This window comes from Diprion similis, chromosome 2 (assembly GCF_021155765.1).
Source record: "Diprion similis isolate iyDipSimi1 chromosome 2, iyDipSimi1.1, whole genome shotgun sequence".
Lineage (NCBI taxonomy): Eukaryota > Metazoa > Arthropoda > Insecta > Hymenoptera > Diprionidae > Diprion > Diprion similis.
The window spans coordinates 5843992-5867245 of record NC_060106.1 but is presented as its reverse complement, the minus strand read 5'-3'; the positions used below and the strand labels follow the sequence as shown (position 1 = coordinate 5867245).

The window sequence follows — 23254 nt, the reverse complement described above, 5'->3', positions numbered from 1 at the left end:
TCTCTAATTTTAGACTCGTGATAGTTGGTTTAGTGCATTTCTTCAGATGGTTTAAGAAAAAAAAAACGTTACCTCGTGACTAATATACTCACAGAAATCGAGTAATTTCCCGCATTTCTATGATTATTGTATGAGATGAGTGTTCCACGAAAATACAAAGTGGTCTTCATATGGTTCGGGAACGCGATTGGTTCTTAGAGATAGCTGCGCACATAGACTGCGCAGGAACTCCGATTACCGAGTCAACGCCGTCACTCCCTTATATCTTCTTACATTATGCCCGTATTTTGATATTGGAAAAATATTTCATTCGACGTCTTATCTGGGTAGCACTGAGTGGTTTGGTTCTTCATGCATATTGTGACGTAGTATTCAGGCAGGCAGGCAGGGAAAGCAGCGAGCGCTGAGCAATCAAGGGAACGAATGAGCGGTTCTCACCGTCAGACCATAGCCAGCAGTTGTCTGAAATTCTCTCGCGGACTTATTTATACGAACTATTTAGGAGGAATTATCTTTGATATTTAGTTGACAGTATTTATTAGTGATTTATTGAAAGTGAAACAATAAGCGACAATGGTTGTGAAAGTTTACATATCAGGGATTAGTGGAAATAAGGAAGTAAGTACCGGAATTATAACGGAGTACACAAAAGGCAGCTAGACCTTGGGCAGTGCCAATCTATCGCGATTACCGCAGCTCTATGACATTTCATTATTCCATATATATACTTGTCGATAATATATCAAATTACTCATCATATTATGCACCAATTGTCGACGAGGACCAAAAACTATCTATATGATTGTATGAATTCGTAGAGCCGGTTTACCACATCTCCCGCTATGCTTGCTACCTGCGTTACACAATGGAATTAATTTATTAGTCAACACATACCGATTGTCAGCTTCTTAAAATGGCATTGCCAATAATTATATTCGGCAATTTTTAATCTTATAACGAAACATTACCCATTTTCAACGTTTCATTTTCATTTCACAATCTTTTTAACCAATGATATCAGATTCCTGTTTAAGAAATGACTCAATTACGGTGACAATTTCTTTTTTATTTTTCATTATGCACGAATTTTGTCCCTTAGTTGTGGAAAAGTAACCGTACAATCCTTATGTGTGCGCTACAAAATTACTAATGAATTTCAGTAAATGTTGCACATGTTGAAAAGAAAGAAGTTGCATCTATTATTTCAACTTATCTAATGGACACGGAATGTAGCAACTATTAAGTAAACATGTGAATAATGGTTCGACAACTACTTAATGCAATCAGAGCAATGAGTATATTCCATTTTTATAGGTAAAAAAACGACAGCAGCGGGTACTTATGATTCTGGAGAGTAAAAATGTTCCATATGAAGTAACGGATATCACAGAGCCAGGAAAAGAGGCGGAGAAGGAGTTCATGCAGAGTAAAAGTAACCCAAAAGATAGCAAATATCCACTACCACCGCAATTATTCAACGACGAAGAATATTGTGGAGTAAATAAATCATTTTCTTATTAAACAACTTATGGTATATGCAAGATTGCTTTTTCAAGCATCATATCAACTGGAGTAGTTTTTTTTTTTTTTTTTTTTTTCATATTATTTTCGCTGATTTTACTCAAATTTTGTTATGGCCCTTTTTTGTTTTCCTAGGATTATGAAGACTTTGATTTGGCCAATGAAATTGACGAATTAGAGAAGTTCCTAAAAGTGACACCTGCAATTAGCACTGCAGAAATAACTCTTGGAAGTAAATCTCCGCCTAAAGAAACTCAACAAAATGGAAATACATCTAGCCGAGAGGTATATACAGAATTTTTATACATTTAGTTATACTCCTATCATAATGTATTCTTTGCCTCATAGAATTAGCAAATTTGCAAATATTTTGAAGATTCTGATGTCCACTTATTTCAATAAAAGTTATATACATTTTGTTTTAATGCATTGTTGTAGCCGTCCATCGAAAAACCTGCATCAACGACTGAACCAGAAAGGTAAGAATGACAAAAGAAAATTGAACTTGTTAATCCACAATGTCTAATTTTAATTACCACCTCTGAGAAGAGTTTGTTTACAGGTATTTCGACAGATATAAAGGTGTACTATTAATCAAAGTTTGAAAGAGATTTGATTTTTTAAACTAGTTCCTACATTTGGCTGTTTTTCAAACTTTATTTGGTTTTTTATTCAACTTAATAAAAACATAAACATTATGATTGTCGTTACGTTATTAATTTCTTCGGAATTTTCTAGTGCTGCTGAAAGGAGATCTTCGACGATTGAAGAGACTCAAACGAGTGAACCGAAGGTGGTAAAAAACGAGACTGCCGAAGCGAACGAATCATTGGAAGCACCCAAAGATGAGGTAAAAGACACACAAGATGATAACACTGAATTACCTGACGATGGTGCTGATAAAAATGAAGAGAAATCTGACGACCAAGCAAAGGAAGAATAGATATAAGTCACACGTTTATGTGAAGCAAATAATATATCGAAAACGACTTTTTGAATTTCGTTTACTCTTATTAATGGCTCTTTATAGCAAGATGCTTATTATGCAGGTAAGGCCAAAGGAATTTACTGCCAAGTTGTGTGCATCGCTTTATGAAAGAAAGGGGTTTAAATGAGAGAAATAAGTCATTTTCATACTGTATGGGCATTAACGATTTTCTTTTTCGATTCAAAACGTATCAAAACAATTAGGATTACTTCAAAATTATGCATCATAAAATTTCATCCATGATATTGATAAACTTTAACAGTCATAATATGAATTGTGTTTCACAATGAATTATGCTTGAAATCTTCAGACCCCTTGATAATATATTCAACAGTGATATAAATTGAGAAATACGTATTCATTGTTCATATTAATTAGGTAAGGATACGAGGATTTTACAAGATATAAGAGAAAAAACAAATAAAGAATTTTAGTATTCACATTTATTTGCATGGCTTATTTTGATATAAGCTTTGTAATCTTTTGGTACATTTTTCTTAAACTAAGAAAATTCTTTCGGAGTTAGTGACAGGTTTAAATTTTTCTCCAATTTGCGTAACAGTAAATATTACTCACTACAACCTGTATTCAAGTCAATGTTTACAGTTATTTTCTCAACAATGGGCTGGGTATATATTGTTACAAGTTGTTGCTCGGAGTCGTTATCTACATGTATATCTTTATTATTGTGTTATTATTCACGAGTTGATACGTCTAAAAAAAAATTCTAAAATTTTATCCGATGTTTTGAATATTGCAAAAACAGAATCAAACTGAACTTAGCATAAGGTTACTAAAATTCTTTCAATTGGAAAGTTTCCGTTACATCGATTAGCTTTAACTTGATATTTTGCATATTTCCAGGTTGAATAATCATGTAACTCAGCAGAAAAAATGATTCATTGTACCCATAAACAATAGTATTGATAATGATACGAAGAAAGACAACTCACTTCCTGGTATTATTACTAGTACAAACATTTTGTACTGCGCGTCACCTTGTATACAACTCGCTAAGCTTTGGCATATTTTCATATTTCATAATAGAACTTTGTGTAAATTTTCATCTCACTAGACCACTGACTACACATTTCTTCTTTATAAAAACATCGAGGTAGTACAATAGTTTTATAATTATCTATAAAAGTCGCCTAGTAATTTAATGTAGTAATCTTTTACTTAGAATATTTTGTCATTCATTCAAAATTTTTTAAGGCCTATTTCACAGTTACAAATATGTGTTCTTCACGTGACTTGCGCGTCAAGACATTTCGTTCATTGGATTACATAAATTATGGTGTTTCATATACTTGCAAATTAGGTAGTTGCCAATTTTTTATTATGGTTTTTTCCCCCTTTCTTTTCACTTCCATGTGACTCTAAAATCATTGTAACTGCAGAGCTTATTAACGTTTGTACTTTTTTCCGCTTGTGCAATATCAAAATTTTATGAAACGCTAAAAATTTCAGTCCATGGCTTCCAAGTTTGAAATTTTCTTTTTAAACATTAGATCCTTCATATTTCATAGGACATTATAATATATACATAAACATCAATTTGTACAAAATATATTCGATACGCAATCAGCATGTATTTAGTTGATGGTGTCATTGATATATTCATTACACACACGATTAAGAATTTCACGAGATTGGCCTATGCGTTGCTCAGAGTTTATTTACTTGGAACAATTTGAAGGCCACTTTCTATTTCATGTATGATTTAAAAAGAGTAAAAATTAACATAACATGTTATTTATTTAGTATTCAAATATTTCGTTCAAAGTCGAGTGGTGTTTGATCCCAAAAAAAATTTAATAAAACATACAATTTTTCATCACATGAATTTTTAAATTAATTTATACATTTATTTTGTGTTTTATTCAAGTTTTTGTAAAATTAAGAAAAATTTTTGGTACTTTTTCATTTAGAGTAAACGTTTATACAGTTTTGGTGCTAAAATTACGTCGACGTGTACATTTACCTCAAGCAGTTAAGACCCCATACTGTACCGATTGTTCGATTGAGTCAATCTGATGTTACTATACTTATGCGAATTGATTGCTTAGTAGAAAATGATGTAAATACATTTGGTCTACGATCTATAATAATACTATAGGTATGTATAAACTACATGTTGATACTATCAAAATATATCATGTAAGAAAAATAATACATATATACTATATTGATAGCTCATAAAATGTTTGCCGTATTGTTCCAAATATAAGTCGAAGTTTTTGTTTGCAGACATGACCCCCAAATTGTCCAAATCGTCCTCGACTTGTATTCGGGACTTTAACGAAATTTGCCTTACAGACTGGAATTCTATTTTATGAACAGTTCAATCACAAAATTAGACCAATGGAATTAATGCTGTGATGTTTTCATCTATCTAAGTTCCATTGATGAATGTATCTACTTAAAAAAATTGCAGTTTTTAAGTTTGTATGTAGACATACTTTTGTCATATCAATTTTGTCATAAAAGTCGACTTATGTTCAGTACCAAAAAAGGTCTGAAATGTATACTGAAACTATGGGTTGACTTATATTTGGAATAATACGGTATCTTGATTTGTAAATCACAAATGCTTGTTATTCATATTTTGTACACTTGGTAAATAACTGATACATTGAATTTATTCGCCATTACATTAAATATATCTATATGCTAAGAACGTATTCAGAAATGATGTATATATATATATATATAGGTATATATATATGCAATCCATTAAGGCTATATGTATATCTTTAATGTTATATCAACATTGTATTGTGACCAACTCGGAATGATATCCGATAATGACCTATCCCCATATTTTTTTTTCTTAATTTCTCAGGGAAATATTAGATGTTTCAAATCGATTCCTCAAACATTTTTCATTGGTGCATTAGGAGGGCCCGTCACACCATGGTATGAACAGCCTGAAAACAACAATTTTGAACGTTTCTTTCCTGCATCAAGATTTTGGACAATTTTTACGGTCTTGGCATGACATCTTAAAGTTTAACGTGTGAAAATACTAAAAAAAATCCATGACCTTATTTTGGTTTTAAAAAATTTTTTACATAAGTATTTTTTTCTTCCAGAGTGTTGCATATTTCCTATATGTAATGTATAAATATCGACTGGACAGTGAATTTAAGATACGAGTCTACATGCTGAGATATCTCGAGGGAAAATGTTAAAATCTGGATTTTGTAGTACGATATCTTGGATAATCAATAAATATATATTAGGCGGTGTTTTTCCATTCAGGATTATACCCAACACATTGTACTACTTTCAAAATTACTTAAAGACTTGAAATGGCATAATCAAAATCGGGATGGCCACTGACTGAATATGAGTTTCTCTACTACCGCCTCAATGATACTGACTTACTACAAGAAACAATTGTCGAAACGATTTTCACCATATACATTTCGTTACATAGCAAATACTAGAATGGCAATTATTAAACTGACTGATGACTAGGCGAATCTTCAATTAACTAATGTATATTATAGCCGAATTTATGGGTACATACGTAACGGGAAATGAATGCTAATGCATATGAAAATACGCTAATTTGAATAAAAAATCATAAATAAAATAAGATCTTTTCAAATTCTTTGTATTTATTAGAAGGCAGTCACAATAAGTTTGTTTCTTTCATATTTTTCTTGTATTTTCTACAAGTGTGCACGTTTACATGCCTCAGGTGTTTCAATATTTTCCCTTTCAGCTCATTGAATGAAATTAGACTTTTCAAGTGACACGTAATGCAAATGTACAATCCTTTTACCGATTTATACAATTTGATATTTTAATTTTGTGGAGACAAAGAATTGAATGGAAATCAAAGAATTACTTGGAAGTGTGTGTGCAATAAACTTCGAATCATGATTTTTCATTGTTATCAATTTAGCGATACTGATTATCATATTTGTCGAAGTGGCTTTATCTATAATTTGTAAAAGTGTAGTAATAGCTAAAAGAATTGGACGTGTCCGATAATTTCTGTGCAAAAATGATTAGACGTGTAAAAAGTCTTATCAATGTTATCGGTAGTTTGAAGAATAATGCGTAGTATAATCACGCAAAAGTCATTGTACATTTGCATCATTTTAAATCATCTTAACAAAGTATAGATGATTATTGAATAAGTACGGACAGGCTTAGTACGAAATACATTTTGAATAAATAAAAATATCCTTAATCCTTAGAGACATATGCAATACGCTAACACATCATAAGTATGGGTAAAAGTGATACAAATATTATGCATTGCGCGTGTTTTATCATTAAAAATAAAAAAAATACGTTCATCAGAGCTAGCTATACTGGAAAGAATCAGTTATTGTAAACAATACTACAGAACTTGCAGCATCCAACAAGAGGGGTAACGAGGGCTATGAAAAGACTAAGACGTACTATGTGAACTAAAAATCGACATTTTTCCCTGATTTTCACTTGGGGGTCATATTTAAAACTCGTTTGTACATTTAATAAATTTAGAAAAAGTTGGTGGCAAAGATGATGAAAATACTTAATATTTGAACAAGACGTATAATAAATAATGCCAGCTCTGAAAAAAATAGGAGATTAGAAGAAATTAAAAGAAAATCGAATTAAATGCGGTAATCAGTCAAAAGAGTCTTTGAAGTAGTTTTCATAAATTAGATATGTCGCTTTCATAGTTTTTTTGGTTATTTTTTTTTTCGAAAATTTTCATAAATATCAATATTAATTCAATATTAATAATACAATTTACGTTTTTATGAGATTGCAGACATTTAGTATCGATCGACAAGTTCTTAAGTATGTGTACTTTTCATATAATAATCAATAGTGAATAGCTACAAAGTAATCAAAGTTTTTACTTAATCTATGTAAAGGGAAAAAAATAATTCTGCAAACAAAGTGGATATGTAATTTACTAAGTTACGTTTGAAGGTACCTATTTAGGTGGATAATCTATTAGGAAATTATGCATATGATAAGCAATGTATCACGTGTGTGAAGAGAAACTGATTCGATGTGACAGTATCAATGGGTATTATACTGAAAGTACTTTAACGCTTAAAAGAAAACTAAACCTTCTTCAAAAGCAATATTCTAAATTTCTCTTATCTTTTAATAAATTAATCCTGACAAATTTTTATTCTCTCTATAAGAGATTATGCAAATATTTTTTGGGTACATAAACAATAAAAGTAAAGCAAAATTATAACCGTAGCTAATAAATATTAAACATTAAAAAATTATTAAGTCGAATGACATAAGGTTTTCCATAACAGGAGGATAAGGCAATACATATATCGTATAAATATTTGTAAAATAAAAATTTAGCAAAATTTCTTCTTTAAATTGAAAAATTCAAAGTATTTACATTGTAGACAACCTGTGCATTTATATTAAAAATAAAAAAAATGAGGTTATTTTGTAGGGTATTGGAGGGTAACTCGCTAGAGACCATCTCGAAAATTTGAGACATTTCGTGATTTAAAGTATCTCAACTTTGGAAATTTTTTTTGTTTTACTACTTTCGTTTCGAATAACAAAAGTTTGTGATGTTGGAAAATTTTTAGAGAATGCAGTTGTTCAAATTATATTTCAAAATTTGTGCAACTGTACCAGCTCAAATATTACGTGAAATTGTTCCAACTTCATGCTATTGTAATAGATTTATCTTTGCATTGGTTTACAATGTGATACGCCCATTAAAAAAAAAAAAAAAAATTATTGAGGCATAATTCAAGAACGTACTCTTATTTTTCAATCACATAAAATTGCTGTGTATAGCTACCAACATTTGGTGAAATTATAATATTTATGTGATACTCAAGAACGAATGTTTGCTTTAGTAGAGCCGTCTATTGACTCGAATTCTCGACTCTTGACGAACTCAAGTTAACAAAAAGTAAAAATTTTTGTGAAACTTATCACGAAATAAAATAACCGAGGAAATAGCGTAGCAATGTCTTGCGTTATCCCCACTTATACATGGAAATCTCATTCTTTAATACTAAACGAGATACTCTTCTCTTACTTTATACAAGTGATCATAATAGATTGTAAAAAATTCGAGCACCTAACGACCGTAAGCGGGATAATAATTAATCAATGATGGTCCTGATAAGGTACCATGATCTTAGATATTTAATATCTATCACATGATCATAACCACTGACAAAAAATAGTGCAAAATATATACTGTTCTATCTTTCTCGACGGAAATGAAACTACCAGGGCAAATATGTGACAAAATAAGCTGTTCAAATAATTGATCGGATTCAATCAGTTTTAGATTGATCTCAGTAAAGCAGTAAAAAATTTTAATTCAGCAAACTCTTTTGAGGTAGCACTGTATCGATTATTGAAGCTAAATTTCGTACCAGTCAGTTATCATTCTAGCCACCAGTAGTTCATTTTGTCTATTATTAAGTCTAGTCTTTGCATGTTTTTTAATTTTTTGTTTTTCTTTTCTCATTTTTTTCTTTTTTTTTCCAAACTTAAGAACTACGTTCACTGTAGGATAGTTTTAATCAGTTCAATCCGTACCAAAGTACTTTTGCCCAAAGTGATTCGGCGCGACGTGGTGAATTTCCGAGGACAAGATCTTCATCTGCAAAGTGCAATCCAATTTCAGTCAAGTCCCCTCATTCCAAAAGACAATATTATTACAAATTTGTATGTGTCTGAATGAATCAGACGTCTAATCATAGTTTCAATGATCGATGGAATCATAATTGAATGAAAATTTTATGGTCTTGAGTAAAAACAAGACCAGAAAGACAAAAATTCAAGTAAATAGATTCTGGATAGTATTTTTGCAAAGAAAATTTTTTTAAAAACAGAAAAGAATTAGGTATTACGTATGACTTGTTCAAAAACAAATCTGAGATGTTCACAAATATTCAAGCTTGCTGTTAGTAAATATTGAACGAAATTTCTGAACAGAAACTAGCATGTAATTAGACAAGAATATCTATATGGCTACCGATACAAGATGCGACAGTGAATAACACAAGAAACAATAGTATTTCATTTGCTACTTATTGTTAGACTATTAAACTACCAGTGAAATAAAAGGTCTTACCTGTGCCTATAATTGACGTAAATTACATACCTTAGGGAAGGCAGTGACTAGAGTTTTGGCAGCAAACGGTGTACAGAATAAATTAGAGAGGATGATGTTTTCCTCCAACACGTTATGTTCTTTTAATACAGCTATCGCTTTTATCACAGTATTTCCGGTACCTTGAATTAGAGAAAAGAAAATAATGTCTATGAGTTGTCAATTAAATGTATAATTTCAACTTAACGTTAAACAATAGTGAAGAATTATCTGATTGGGTTTCACAGATGGATACATAATTTAAATTGTATCACAACAGTTTATTCACAGTGCCAACAATGCATTTACATACTGTGCTCAATAAGGATGAAAAATTACAGTTTGGTGATCATATAAATGCATATCTGTTGCTTATTCAACTTTCACGATTAATTCTTGCAACAGAAAAAGGTCAGGGTTGCCATTAATTAGAATGAATCAAGTCGGTCTGATGCTAAATTAGACGAGCCAGAAAAAATATAAATGTTTCCAATTCATAAAAGTAGTGAGGGTATTTTCATAATTTTCCATATTGCGAATACCAAGATGTAGTTATGACAATGATGAAGTTGATTTTATGAAAATTTAGAGAAAAAGTGTACTATATATAACATTATATCACACATTCCATAAGAGTATGGTCGTTGAATATGAATATAGTATTCCAAGCTGGCATTTATTTTGTCTTTATTAATTGAACTAATCGTATCTTAATAGTTTCGCATCAAAGTTGCCAACTCTGACCAAAATATGTATGCATTTCTCACTCTGTACTTTTGTGCCACACATTGCTTTTAGTAAATGGCTAATTGCTTTTAGCGAATGGCAATTTACATACAATTCTTCTGTATCTATATTGTATACTTACTCATTATCGGATACATTAAAAGAACCTTTCTTTCAGCTATATCGTCTGGAAATTTAGCATAGACAACTTTGGCCTCATGAGTGTCAACATCACTTTCGACCAATATTTTACCAATTCTTATACTACGGCAACAGTCCCTGAGACCCTGAAATAACTCAAAATATTGGCAAACCGCTCACATGTATGTAGATCGATCGATTTATCTATGGAGGATAAATCTAGGGCTGGTAGTAAAGCTTTTTTCTTATAAAAATAAGAAGAACCTACATTATAGATTAAGAATGGTAAAATTGACGATATTTTTTTCTAGTTAGTCATTTGAAGCTGCATGTAAAATTTCGACATTCATTTGTACGAAAATGATATTAGATCCGTAAAATTAATAGCACAGGGTCATTACTTAAATTGAAAAATAGAATACAAATATCATATTGATAACTTGAATGCAGCTTCAGAATACATGGTATAATTGCAACAAAACAGGTGATCGGAGCAAATAGTGTGGGATTAAATAATAATAATATTAATAATAATTTGTAGCAACCAGCCCTGTGAAACAGACGATGAATAATTACCTGTTCCATAGCTTCGCCACTCCTAACTATAGACACACCGCAATTGCCTTTTTGATATTTGAGTCCCTTGTACTTGGCACCTGTCGGAGTTGTCACTGAGCATTTTGAAAATGGTAATTGATTGAGACTTTCTTCTATCACAAGTCTGATCTGTAAGTAAAATAAATATATATATACATATTAGGCTGGTCAAAAAAATCGAATATTATTTTCTTTCAAAATCTCCTCTGAAATAGATTCAGAGAGGTGAGAAAAGATACCTGTAAAAACCGGAACTCTTAAATATTATTATTTACAGGTCGCACATCGCAAATTTCTATTTTCCATAAGAATCCTTTGTTGATTTTTGACCTCGTATAACTTTTGAAAGAGTAGATTTATTGTAAATCGATAAGAGATTTCTTTTGTATAGCGTTCAATTTCCTACAAAAACCATTTTGCCTGTGTTATTCTTATGGAAAACAGAAATTCGCGATGCACGACCTTTAAACAATAATATTAAGAGTTCCGCTTTTTACAGGCATCTTTTCTCACCTCCCTGAATCTATTTCAGAGGGGATTTTGAAAAATAAAAATAGTCGATTTTTATCCTGTGTTATTCTTATGGAAAACAGAAATTCGCGATGCACGACCTTTAAACAATAATATTAAGAGTTCCGCTTTTTACAGGCATCTTTTCTCACCTCCCTGAATCTATTTCAGAGGGGATTTTGAAAAATAAAAATAGTCGATTTTTTTGAACCAGTCTAATGCATATATATATATATATATATATATATATATATAAATATATAAAATATATATGTAGATACATTTTAGCTTTTCGTCGGTCATGATTTCGCTCGTGATTTGCACGCACAAAACGTCCATGTTGTAAATAAAATACAGAAGATTCTTTCAAGCAACATATTTTTTAGTAGATTCTACGATACTATTGCGCATATTTGTCAGTTTAATTCACGGTTGTGTGCATATTCGCACGTCACCGTGGGATTGACGCAACGGTTAACGAACCGGGGTCGGCAAGTAGGTACGCAAAAAAAAAAAAAAAAAAAGAAAAAAAAAGAAAAAAAAATTGTTAACGTAACGTTAATATTCTCACCAAACGGTCTGCGTAGAATTTAAAATCGCTTCTCGTTGTGTTCCTGCAACGAAGAAAATTGTAAAAAGACATTGAAACACCGTCGATGCCATGTGCTTGTCGTGTTTCAGCAATGCCGTCGCATTGACTTGTCGTCGAAGGATTATTGCGATCTCTACTTACTTGTCACGTAATATAGTTTGCAATTCTTTGACCTGGTTATTTGTTGGTAAGACTCTTAGATTCGGACCGTACTCTTCGATAATTTCATTACTACTGTCACTCGATATTTTATTTATTACAGTTGCCGTGTCTCCACTTCCCATATTGGTTTATTACCATACTATTTTCCTAGCCTTTTATCACACGACTGAGACTGAATGCAGCATGCAATACACATATGAGCACATATGCAGCTGTGTGTTTTACAGTTTCACACTACTTTCAGGCTAGCCTCGTGGATTTACACCGCTGGTAAAACAGTACAATAGATAGCCAACTCTACTCTATTTTATGCAGTTTGAACAATACGCCATCTTATGCGTCAATTTGTTACTACATTAGCGAATGTTGTTTTCACTGCAATTCTCGAGGATGGCGCTTCTGATTGGTCCATTCAGTAGCGCCAGTGCTGAAGGTTTGCCAAACTACTGCAGCTGCGAGATAACTGCGATAACTGGGATGAATTCCGACAATAACGATTGGTCAGCTAGTGGACACGAAAGGGAAATCCATGGTTTCACAACTGGTACCATTTATTGTCTAATTTGTTAAATACTTTGGATTAATTTTTTTATTTGCTGTTTTTCAGTCAATTAACTGAATTTATTCTTGTTTATGCGGGCAATATTTTTTACAGCAATGATGGCGAAGAAGCTTTTTTTCGTTAACTGTAGTTCTGTATATAACAAGTAAATGTAGAGTATACATAAGACGCGCTGTAAAGCGAACAGTGTTTTGGCAGTATTCCTTAATATTAAGAATTTTCATATTCATTATTTATAGATAAAATAACGAGCCTATTTTTAAATTTCCTGCAATGCAAAATTGATACAAACCTTGGTGGGAGGAATAAACATCAAAAACACAACACATGCGAACACAGTCAAAAACACATTTATTGTTAGTATATAATATTCCGATGCACACCAATGTGCTTATTATATAACAGAGTTTTGCGTGATGTCTGAAACTAATTTCCACCCGGTAAATTTTCCCCAAGAGCCTGAAGATTGAAATTCTTCTTCAGACCTTGCCAACAGCGGTAGTATTCGGCGTCAAGACGCTGACAAGTATGTTCACCCCATTTTGTTACAGCAAGACTAAAGGAGGATTCGAACATGAATGCTTGGGTACCATCAGCGATTCGTTCAGCTCGTAATTCTGCGTTTGATGCACCTTCGAAGCACGTGGCATCCGGTCCGTGTGGCGTCATCATCGAATGCAGAGAAGCACCTCCGGCTTGAAATCCTTCTTCCTTGGCTTCGTAACGACCCTTTATCAAGCCCATGAACTCGCTCATACAATTTCCTGTAGAAATGAACAACAAATCGTCAAGTTGAAGCACGTAGCACTCTTGGAGTGCAGGTCCTCCATATTTGTAATGACCATATACAAAAGCTGCTGATGTTACGGAAGGTAAAACTAATTTATAGTATTTGTCGACGAGGGTTGTGGGTTGAACGAGATCAAAGTGCAACTAAGAGAAATGTAGTTTTAATCTGATTGCAGTTCGTTAAGTAAATGTGCGGGAACTTACGATGGTAATACGGAGGTCTGAACGTGTGTTCTTGAACCGACCATCTTGGTGGAAATATCACAAAGTCTGCAACGGCGGTACCAGGCTTGTTGGACGGGCACGTCAGGACAGTGAAAATCGACGGATCCTGCAAGGAGCGAAATTACAATGCAATGCGAGCATAAGATCGTTCAACATTATAAACGCCAACAGTTTAAATACTGACACAGTGATCGAAGGACACAGAGTTCACGACCATGAACCGATCCAGATCGTACTTATAGGGTACGTAATTTCCGTGCCAGGCCACAACGTCGAAGGGACTGTGACCCTGAGATGCGGCGAACAGTTTACCCTGATACTTGCAGATTATCGTGAAGGGTGCTTCGCGCTCTTCGAACCATGCCACTGGCGTCATGAAGTCACGAGGGTTGGCAAGTCCGTTCGCACCTTCATCGATCAGAGGAAAAGGGTGCCATTCGTTACACCTTTGAATGTTCAGAAGCCTTTGCCCCTTGACGGAGGTGCAACTTACCAATCGGTCCGAGGTTCGGTAGCTGAAAGTGATTGTCGAAGACCTCGAGGATGTAGCCTCGCGATGGGCCCAGCACAGTAATCGAAAAACGCATGCCCTGCTGTATGACACAGATCTCGTTCGGCTCCACCCTCATCTTGCCGAATTCGGTTGTGATTTGCAAAGCGCCGAGTTGGGGCACTGGAATATTTTTCGAAAGCCATGTCAATCACTCGCAATTATCTGAGATCAACGGTACAGTACCCTGACTATCTAGAGCCTGCTTCGCATAATGGAAGCGTACTCGAACGAGCGGAATGATCAATCGTGAGTACGGATCAATTATAAATTATTTACTCGATCAGTATGCCAATTTATTAACAAAGTGTATTTACTATTTATATCCTACCCACCGATCAAGAAGTCGCCATCAGCGTTGTAGAGCGCTTTGTCACGCATCGACGCGTTGCAAAGATAAACGTGGATGGCGATACCAGAACGAACCCGAGCGTCTCCGGCACCGCAGACTGTGTGAAGACCTTGAACGAAGTCAACTGCAGGGTCTTGTCGAGTCGGTACGTCAAAGGGTTTCCACCGCATCTGCGTGTGGCCGAAATTCATTGCTGCCGATCAGTACTTTACACAACGTTGTTTCGGTACATCAATATAATTTTTCAATATGGCGAGATGATATCGTCCAAACGGTATTTAGGTTACAGTTACTATTTATTTATGCATATCGTTATTTGCCAAGTAAGGGACTTCATATTCGAGTACAAATTTTGCACTCAATACCCGTCGAGTCGGCCGCACAGCAGTCATTATGTCGCCCCTTATATTGTAGTAATGTTGTAATGATTGTAATCGCGTTGTAATCATGAAAACGTCTGCAATCTAACAATCATTTTTTATTCATGTAATGATTTGCAATAATATCGTAGTTATTGTGATTACAATAATCATAAAATCCTTAAAACTTTGGCCTTAGTTACATGAAATTTTGAAATTGTTCCAGCAAGATGTTCTTATTCGTTGTTTGTCAGAAAGCAAATACAAAATTACTGATGATTACAGATGATTGCTTTTTTTATAACCGAAATAGTCATATAATTTTTCTCCAGTCATATATAGTTAAATTTTAACACTTAGAAGAAGAAGGAAATCCTTTGTAAACATAAAAAATTTCATGTAGTCCGTGTAGTTTGCAATCACTGTGTCACTTTTTTCCGAGCGACCGACTCTTCGTCACTAGTCAAATCAGTTCTTGGATTGTTTTTGCGTCGAGATCCTTGTCTTACGAAAAAGTAGTAAGGAAGTCGACGATCGTACTGTCTAACAGCTGCTTTCAATAAGATTCATTTTTATTATGAACAAACCTGGTTTGGGTTTGGTGGAATTTCATCCCAGTTGTGTGTTAGATGTGTGGCTTCATTTGCAGGAACAAACGGTTTATGAAGTACAGATGGCCTGATGCGGTACAGCCAGCTTCTTTTATTCTCTAATCTCGGTGCTTCGAAAATGAAAATCTTTGTCAAGTAAGTTCGAGGGGAAGAGACTCGTAAGCTTGAGACCTGATATTATAATCACCAGTAAAAGCAGTGCCAGATAGTTGTTCGGCGTAAAGGCCATAAGGGCACTTTTGTGGATTGTTTTGGCCAACTGGCAACGAGTTTGGACAGCGTTCGTCCTCGGTGGAAAATTCGGAGCCAAAACCGGTGAGGTACTGGCAAGAATGAAATTAAAGAATTTCAACCTGATTCTGATGCTTCTTAAGTGTGAGTGTCACGCGTAGCGTTAGATAAAACTAGATACATACCTTAAGTTCGTCCTTCATCGCGATCGCGCAGTTTTCAACTGAATAAGCGATTCTATGCTCCTCGTCATTTTATAAACGTCGTTTGACCTTAAGACGGTGTCAACAAGATAAAATTTATGCAAATCGTTTTTACGACTCAGCTTTCCAGCCAATCGGATACCCCGTTTATGAAGGCGCGACCATCTCGACAGGTTTTGCACGCCACAAGTTCCTGATATTGTACAAGTAAAATGTACACAAGTCGCTCTTCTCGACTGACGAGCCCCTGATCACATTATCATATTTGATAATGATACTCTCTTGTAAACAACTACGGCAAGTTTGTTAAAGCTTCAGCACCTACATTATAGAAGAATCTAGTCGTGCAAGCGACAAGTGCGTGCAATTTGTAGTAACAGACTTGTAGAAAATTTCATAGTAAGTACAGAACTGCTCAAAAAGAGTTTACCTCTTGTTCACCGACTATTATTACATTCACTTACTTCGGATAGAGTTAAACAATGACGTAGGTAATAGCAACATAACGCAGAGTAAATCATCATTCAGAGAAAGATAACTGATCGCACGAGTCACTTTTCGAGATAACCTACGATATGGCGGAGTCAAGAGAATTGTTCAGCTAATTTATAACTTCTGTAATATTGTGATATTACAGAAGTTACGCATATTGAAATTATTTTATCGAAGGCGTAAAATTCCGTGAAAAAGTACGACATATGGTAATGAAAAATCGGCAACAATAACGATACATTGGAAAATTCGGGATACCTGATGCCTCAGTGGGTTTTATATCTCGGTGGATCCAGACGATCAGGAAAGATCAAGGAAGGTCAAGAAGCAAAATACCTGAGGATAAGTTTTAAAATTCACAAAATAGGATATCAAAGTACAAGGAATTTGTGGCTAATTAACTTGTATTAGTAGTGATACTGGGTGAAAATTTTGAGACTAAATTTCATGTGTAATTCCAAACATATTTAAATCAAAAAAATTTACACACATGAGATATCACAGTTTGTACAATGCAGAGTTCCATGTTATTATCCTCAACACGTCTGCTAACTTGTTCCGAACAATCAAATGTCACCTTTCGTAAGGACTAAGAATTATGCTCATGACAAGAATTAAGTATGCAGTTAATTAGGCCTCACAAACATTGAGTTAAAAAAGATGCTCTTCCTTTCGTATCAGATATTCTAATCTGTCTAAAAACTTTTTTCCTCTCGTGTTTGCGTATCCTTGATGGTCTGTCGTTTCGATAAATCAGGCACGCGTTTGACACGTCCTTACTTTAGCTATTACAAAAAGACATACTTTTCTAGGACGCTTTTTTGTAATGACGTTTATAGTTTGGAAGTGGCAAAACAAGTGCCTGAACAACCACTAGATACGGCAATTTTTTCACCGATTACGAATATATCAACTAAATTCTTATAGTTAAAGAATATTCAAATACTCATCGGACACTGCAGTCCAAGAATTGGCCAACGTTGTTTTGACTAATTTTTTTTTTGCGATTCTCACGTTGCTTGACTATATTGTGGAAAACGAACGATATGTTTTATCTACACTTTTCCGTTTGTTTAAGAAAAATGTGATTTTGAAAGGCAATGGAAAATCTGAGTAATATTATTGCGTTTTTAAGAAAAAGAAAAACACCGAATAGCAGTATTTTATAGTAAAAACTCAACGAGACGTTTGGAGTTCCTTCACTTATCAGAATGTTACTGTAGCAGCTTGCGCAACGTTTTTACTCTGTTACATTATCGTATTTCTTTGTTAATTCCATCCGTTGCACCTTAGAACAATTATAATTGTTTGTTCAGTGCGAACATTATTTGATTTGAACTTATACTTCATGTTGTCATCCAAGAAAGATCCACGTGATCAATTCCCTTTCAATAAGCATGCGTTCATCCACAATAAATTGCTAGAATATAGTCATTAGATTATAATCAAGAAGTCAAGTTACGTAACGCAGACTTGGATCCTCCGTCCTGCTTTACTCTTACATCATACACGGATCACCCGTTCAATGAGTAAAAGCGACGCGACGGCTTAGATTTCGCACTCTTACTATCTATTAACTTGTATAGGCATTTTAAATCGATTTAAAACCGTTCTTGGTGGTAATCTGATATTTTGCTGTGACGATTACCTGCAGATATACGTAAACAGGTATGCATAATACACAATGCAGTACGAAGATTGGGGAATATTTCATAACATTATTCAATTTTTCTTTGTCTCATTCTTGAATTTTTTCGCTTCAAGTTTTTCATCTCAACAAATTCTATGTACAGACGTGTAAATAAGGATTGGCCGATATTCCGTGCCCAAAAACAGTTTCTTAGAAACAAATTTTTTTTATTATTTTTGACAGAACTGAATGGATTTAATGGGTAAAAGAATGGTTGCGTTTGGTAGTAAAAAGCATAAGTAAATTATTTATTTTCGTAATTTCGGCATTATTTATGTAACATAGATAGTTATGTTTTACACAACGCTTAATAACTTCGACGATAAACGGTACATATTCCACAGAAAAATGTAGTCATGTATCTAGCAGATAAACGTCTTCAGTTTCGCTCTCTTTTGAACTATTTTCACCATCATGCCTTCCAACCATAAACAGAAAAAGAAGTGCGACAGTATAACGTGACAGAAATTAGACACGGAGAAATCTGAATCTGAAATCTGCAAAGTACGTCAATTGATCAGCTGATCCCGCTTGTATCATATATATACCTGCATATTATAATTACTCAATTAATGTCGGCTGATTTCTGCACCATACATCAAGCACTTATCAGCTGATTCAAATAAACCAATTCAATTAAACCGATTCCAATCACGTATGTCAACTCAGCAAAATTTTTATTTATTCTCTTTTTTCTGAAATTTCATCGTTAAGCTAATCGGTTCATAATTACTTGGGATATTCTTGTTTTTCAATAAGAATAAAACTGAGCCTCCGAAGGAAGAAAGAGAAGCAGCAGTGCAAGAGGCATACCTACGACACGGTGAAGAGAAGGGTTTTACAGTTATCCGAGCCAGGGGAAAAAGATACGAGTTCTCCGGAGGCGGAGGAGAGGCGTTCAGACTCGATCGGACGACGGGTACCAAACAGCGTGTAATCGGCATCTCTTTACCGTGCGGCAATTCTATTCCTGGCAGTATTTTAGTACGCGTAAACCGGTGCTTCAGATAAGAAAGAAGATATTTTCTACCGTTCGCCGGTCAGGAGAGTCTATGCTCGATTCATTGGCGACCCAGGCGTGACCCTACCTCTGGTGGATTCCAGGACGGCGTAAAAACTTTCGTTCTTTGATGGCCTGGAGCCAAATTCAAATCGGCAGAGTAACGCCGATCGCACAACAAAGCGACTTCCTTCCTCCGCTTGAATCCCGGTCGGTCAAGGTCAACGAGAGGAAAGCGAGAATCTTTTCTTTTCCTTTTTCACACGCTTTTTATCACCCGGTGGCGCGATTACTTGGCGCTTGATTCTTGGCGATCGGCATCCGCCACTTCATGATAAAAAATGGCTTAAGCATGGCGTTAGGTAATTGCTTCAGTCGTTTGCTAAACGGGAGCTTCCTGGTAGTTTTGCATTTTATGCTGGGGATCTTCGCTTGATTGCCTGACGGTAACAACACGGATGAAAAAGTTAGTGACGATAAGAAATAGTCTTGTTATATTGCACAGTCATGCGTTTGTATCTGTAATTTAGGAATAGGGATAGCGCATTTGTACTGTACATATTCAAAAAGGTTTTTGAAGTATAAAATTTAGGGGAAATGATGAATGATTCTCTTTAAATTGATGAACAAACAATATTATTCTTTGTTACGCCATCTGTTAAGAATAATAACAGTATTATTATATAGGATAGAAAGCCTGGAAATTTATAGAAAGTAATCGAATTGCTTCAAGTTTTATTTCGTGAGTTTTACGAGTCAGCAACTGTGGTAGATTGGAAAATGCGTTTTATATCGTGGAAAAAACAGTCAACATCCAATGCAATCTTCATGCGTAAAATAAATAGATGAAAATTGGTTCGTGTTGAAGGAAACCATACGTTAATTCTGTATTTGAGATTATGCATCACAAGTGTTGTCTTCTTCTACAGAAAACAACGTTCACCATTTGGAAAGCAAGCACAGTAACAGGTTTATGCACGGTATATGTCAGGGTATATTTAAAAAAAAAATATTAAGAAACAATTAATTAGTACATTATATTATTAATTATAATAATTATTATTACTTAATTAAAATCATTTTCCTCCGTGGCACCACCAAAAAGTTTGTTTTAGGTTTAAGAAAAGATTCTGTCCAAAGATAAGTTTTTTAAAATTATTTAAATCTATGAGGAAACACGCTGTAGAACTTCAATTATTATTTCTATTCTGGAATCTATATTCAACCCAAAGATCACAATCCATAAAGCAACAACATATCAATCGGGAATCTTATTCTCCTAAATTAAAGGTTCATATTAAATTATAACTATTTCATGAGTTTGAATTAGTAGTGAAAAAGGATTCAGATACTTATTCATTATAAATAGTAATATATTGGACGATGGATCTAACCAATTAAGGCACAGCAACATCTGTAATATTTTTTCCCCCTACTGCAGGGGACGGCGGTTTTCGAAATCAATGAGAAATTCGCTAAATTATCGTTCCATTGTAATTCGCATGGAAACAATACGCTACCTAGATATTATAATGTACGTATGCGAGGGCCTGTAAAGTTGAAACGCTTCTTTAACCACGGCATGCATAAACGGACTTTCCTTTGCATAAGGTACACTGCGATGGATGAACAAGTTTTTTTGTCGTACACAAGCGAATTATGGTGCACAGCTTATACATGGTGTATCTGTAATACGAAATGAACGTAAATTTAGTGAAAATAATTACTGGAAGAAGGGACTCGAGGGTGCTTTCGACTTGCCCTTGCATTTGACCCCGATACAGTATATATATATATATATCTATATATGTAGCTGCAAGTAACTCAACGAGGCATGAGATTGAAAACGTAGAAATGGGAAAAAAATGTGTAACAAGGTAGAAGCTGCGGATATGGTGGTAGGTGAGCTCTCAAGACGTGATTAACAGCTGGTTCGTGTTCACGTTTCTTTGAGTATAGGCATCGTTCCACCATCTGGGCAATTTATACCATTTCAAATCATCTCTAGCACGGTTTTCTACGGTGTTGATTAGAATTTATTTTTCATCCCGGTACAATCTGGGAAAAATGAAAGTCGATGAAACCTCTTGGTCTGATCCTATGCTCTGGTTTATTGATTCTTCAAACAGCTTCTCACGACGCTGAGCTTCTAGGTCGACTCGTCAATTTACGATGGATGTTAAATTTTGATTTCTTCTGGAAGAGCTGACTGATGAACTGCCGTCGATCGTCTAATATTTCGGGCACTTTGTAGTTGCAAAATAATCGTTGCGGCTCTCTGGCTTACAGTCCATCGGTACATACGCTTACAGTTACATCTCTACTTTGCTCAAGCATTAAAAGATTTATCAATCGGATTGATTGCTTTCATGTACCGTAACAATTGCTGAGAGATCATTACTTACCGGTAGATATTTACGGGATACCAAGACCACGTACGACTCAGCGTCCTTCGAACCAAAAAACTACCGAAGAGACTTTATCATGTACGTCGTATATACGTAGTCGTTTAACTTCGGTGACTCACTATTTGCGAGTTAGATTCTTGGATACTGTGGTTAATAGCGCAAAAAGAGAAACAGAAAACCCAAACAACGTAAACACGATTAGTTCCAAACTCCCGTTTCACACTAAAGTGCTCGAAGACGACACTCAAAGGTGCGGGAGCTCACTGGCACATTAAATTCCGTTAGTTTAACGCCGTTCCAAGGCTCACGGAAGTATCCGTGGAGAAAAGTTCTACTTTCTTACGGTCTCAGATAATAACAAGTATGCAGTTAGTTTTATTTACCTTGTAAGCAGGCACAAGCATCGACGGATTCGTTGTCAACATTTGCATTCAAAATTAGCATCGATTTTACCGGAGCTACAGCGACTACTTCGATCCTCTATCTATTGTACCCTATACTTCAAACAGTCTAGCGAATTGAACCAATTTAGCGTGTCAAAATGGCATGTTGGCACTTATCGGCATGCGGTTCTGCATGCTTGACCACCGTAACAATGTAAAAAAGCAAAACGGCCTCTGGAATCACCTCAATTCGATTCCCCAGCAGTCGATGAGTTATGAGGTGATCAGGTTTCAGCAAGACTTTTATGCCTGCAATTTTTGTACACCATGAGTTTCACTGTACGTACAACGATGGTTCCGAAAGATCGTAAAAGACGACAGAAATTTAATCTTTGACCAGTTACGTGTAGTCAGATACAACCTGATGGTTACCAACATCTTCAGTATGAGGACTGCAACTTATTACACATGAGTTATAATGATTATGTGAACATCACGATTCTCTCTTCGACAATAGCTCCAATCTGAAACGTTTTACGAAAACGGAGGAATTATGTGGAATACTCGACACACTTTCATATATTAACTCCGGTGGCCACTGCTCATTACATCGAGGTGAATATGATGTAACCCGCGTTTCCTCGACTTTAAAAGTTCAATGAAATCCAGCCGCGATCATTTCATTTGGACAATGAATTCTCCATATCTGATTCAACATGTCGTGATAAAGTTCTTTAATCCCATAGCACTTCCTTTACTTTGAGGTAGTTATACTTTGATTTACATCTACTGAAAACGCAACAAGTAGTCTGAGATCTGTAAGGTGTTCCTTCCTTCAATCGGCGGCCTATGATTTATCCAGATTCCAAGTTCCAAACCACGGACTTCAGAATCAGACCTCGAAGCATCAGTATCGGCATATTTTTGCTCGAAATGCTTTCTCGACAATATTTACGCATGAGAAATGGAAGAAATATCCAACTCGTCGACGACCTCATAGAACGTAAGACACTATAAGTTACCAAAAATGGTACAAGAAAACGAAAAACAGCTC

General features: G+C 34.8%; 3 protein-coding genes across 6 annotated transcripts; 1 reads left to right on the top strand and 2 right to left on the bottom strand.

Annotated features, from left to right (window-relative positions):
* The first annotated feature begins 367 nt into the window (after positions 1–367).
* Positions 368–3576, top strand: LOC124416612 (SH3 domain-binding glutamic acid-rich protein homolog). Its single transcript, XM_046897839.1, has 5 exons — positions 368–618; positions 1315–1497; positions 1657–1806; positions 1960–2000; positions 2260–3576. Exons 1-5 carry the CDS (start codon positions 574–576, stop codon positions 2462–2464), a joined length of 624 nt encoding a protein of 207 aa, XP_046753795.1. The 5' UTR covers positions 368–573; the 3' UTR covers positions 2465–3576.
* A 118-nt stretch (positions 3577–3694) lies between these two features.
* LOC124416611 (uracil phosphoribosyltransferase homolog) lies at positions 3695–12555 on the bottom strand. 4 transcript variants are annotated; one of them, XM_046897836.1, is made up of 7 exons: positions 12325–12555; positions 12163–12205; positions 11061–11210; positions 10486–10630; positions 9630–9760; positions 9062–9125; positions 3695–5439 (listed from the first exon to the last, which is right to left on the bottom strand). In XM_046897836.1, the coding sequence occupies exons 1-7, from the start codon at positions 12465–12467 to the stop codon at positions 5384–5386; spliced, it is 732 nt and encodes a 243-aa protein (XP_046753792.1). In that variant the 5' UTR covers positions 12468–12555; the 3' UTR covers positions 3695–5383. The 4 variants fall into 4 exon arrangements, 3 of the variants coding, with proteins under 3 accessions (XP_046753792.1, XP_046753794.1, XP_046753793.1); XR_006930787.1 differs by having other exon boundaries at positions 5347–5439; positions 9600–9760; XM_046897838.1 differs by having other exon boundaries at positions 3695–9125; positions 9600–9760.
* A 689-nt stretch (positions 12556–13244) lies between these two features.
* On the bottom strand, positions 13245–16321 carry LOC124416610 (homogentisate 1,2-dioxygenase). Its single transcript, XM_046897835.1, has 8 exons — positions 16210–16321; positions 15981–16116; positions 15770–15903; positions 14807–14993; positions 14415–14594; positions 14106–14329; positions 13901–14027; positions 13245–13671 (listed from the first exon to the last, which is right to left on the bottom strand). Exons 1-8 carry the CDS (start codon positions 16225–16227, stop codon positions 13334–13336), a joined length of 1344 nt encoding a protein of 447 aa, XP_046753791.1. The 5' UTR covers positions 16228–16321; the 3' UTR covers positions 13245–13333.
* Between the last annotated feature and the right edge of the window lie 6933 nt (positions 16322–23254).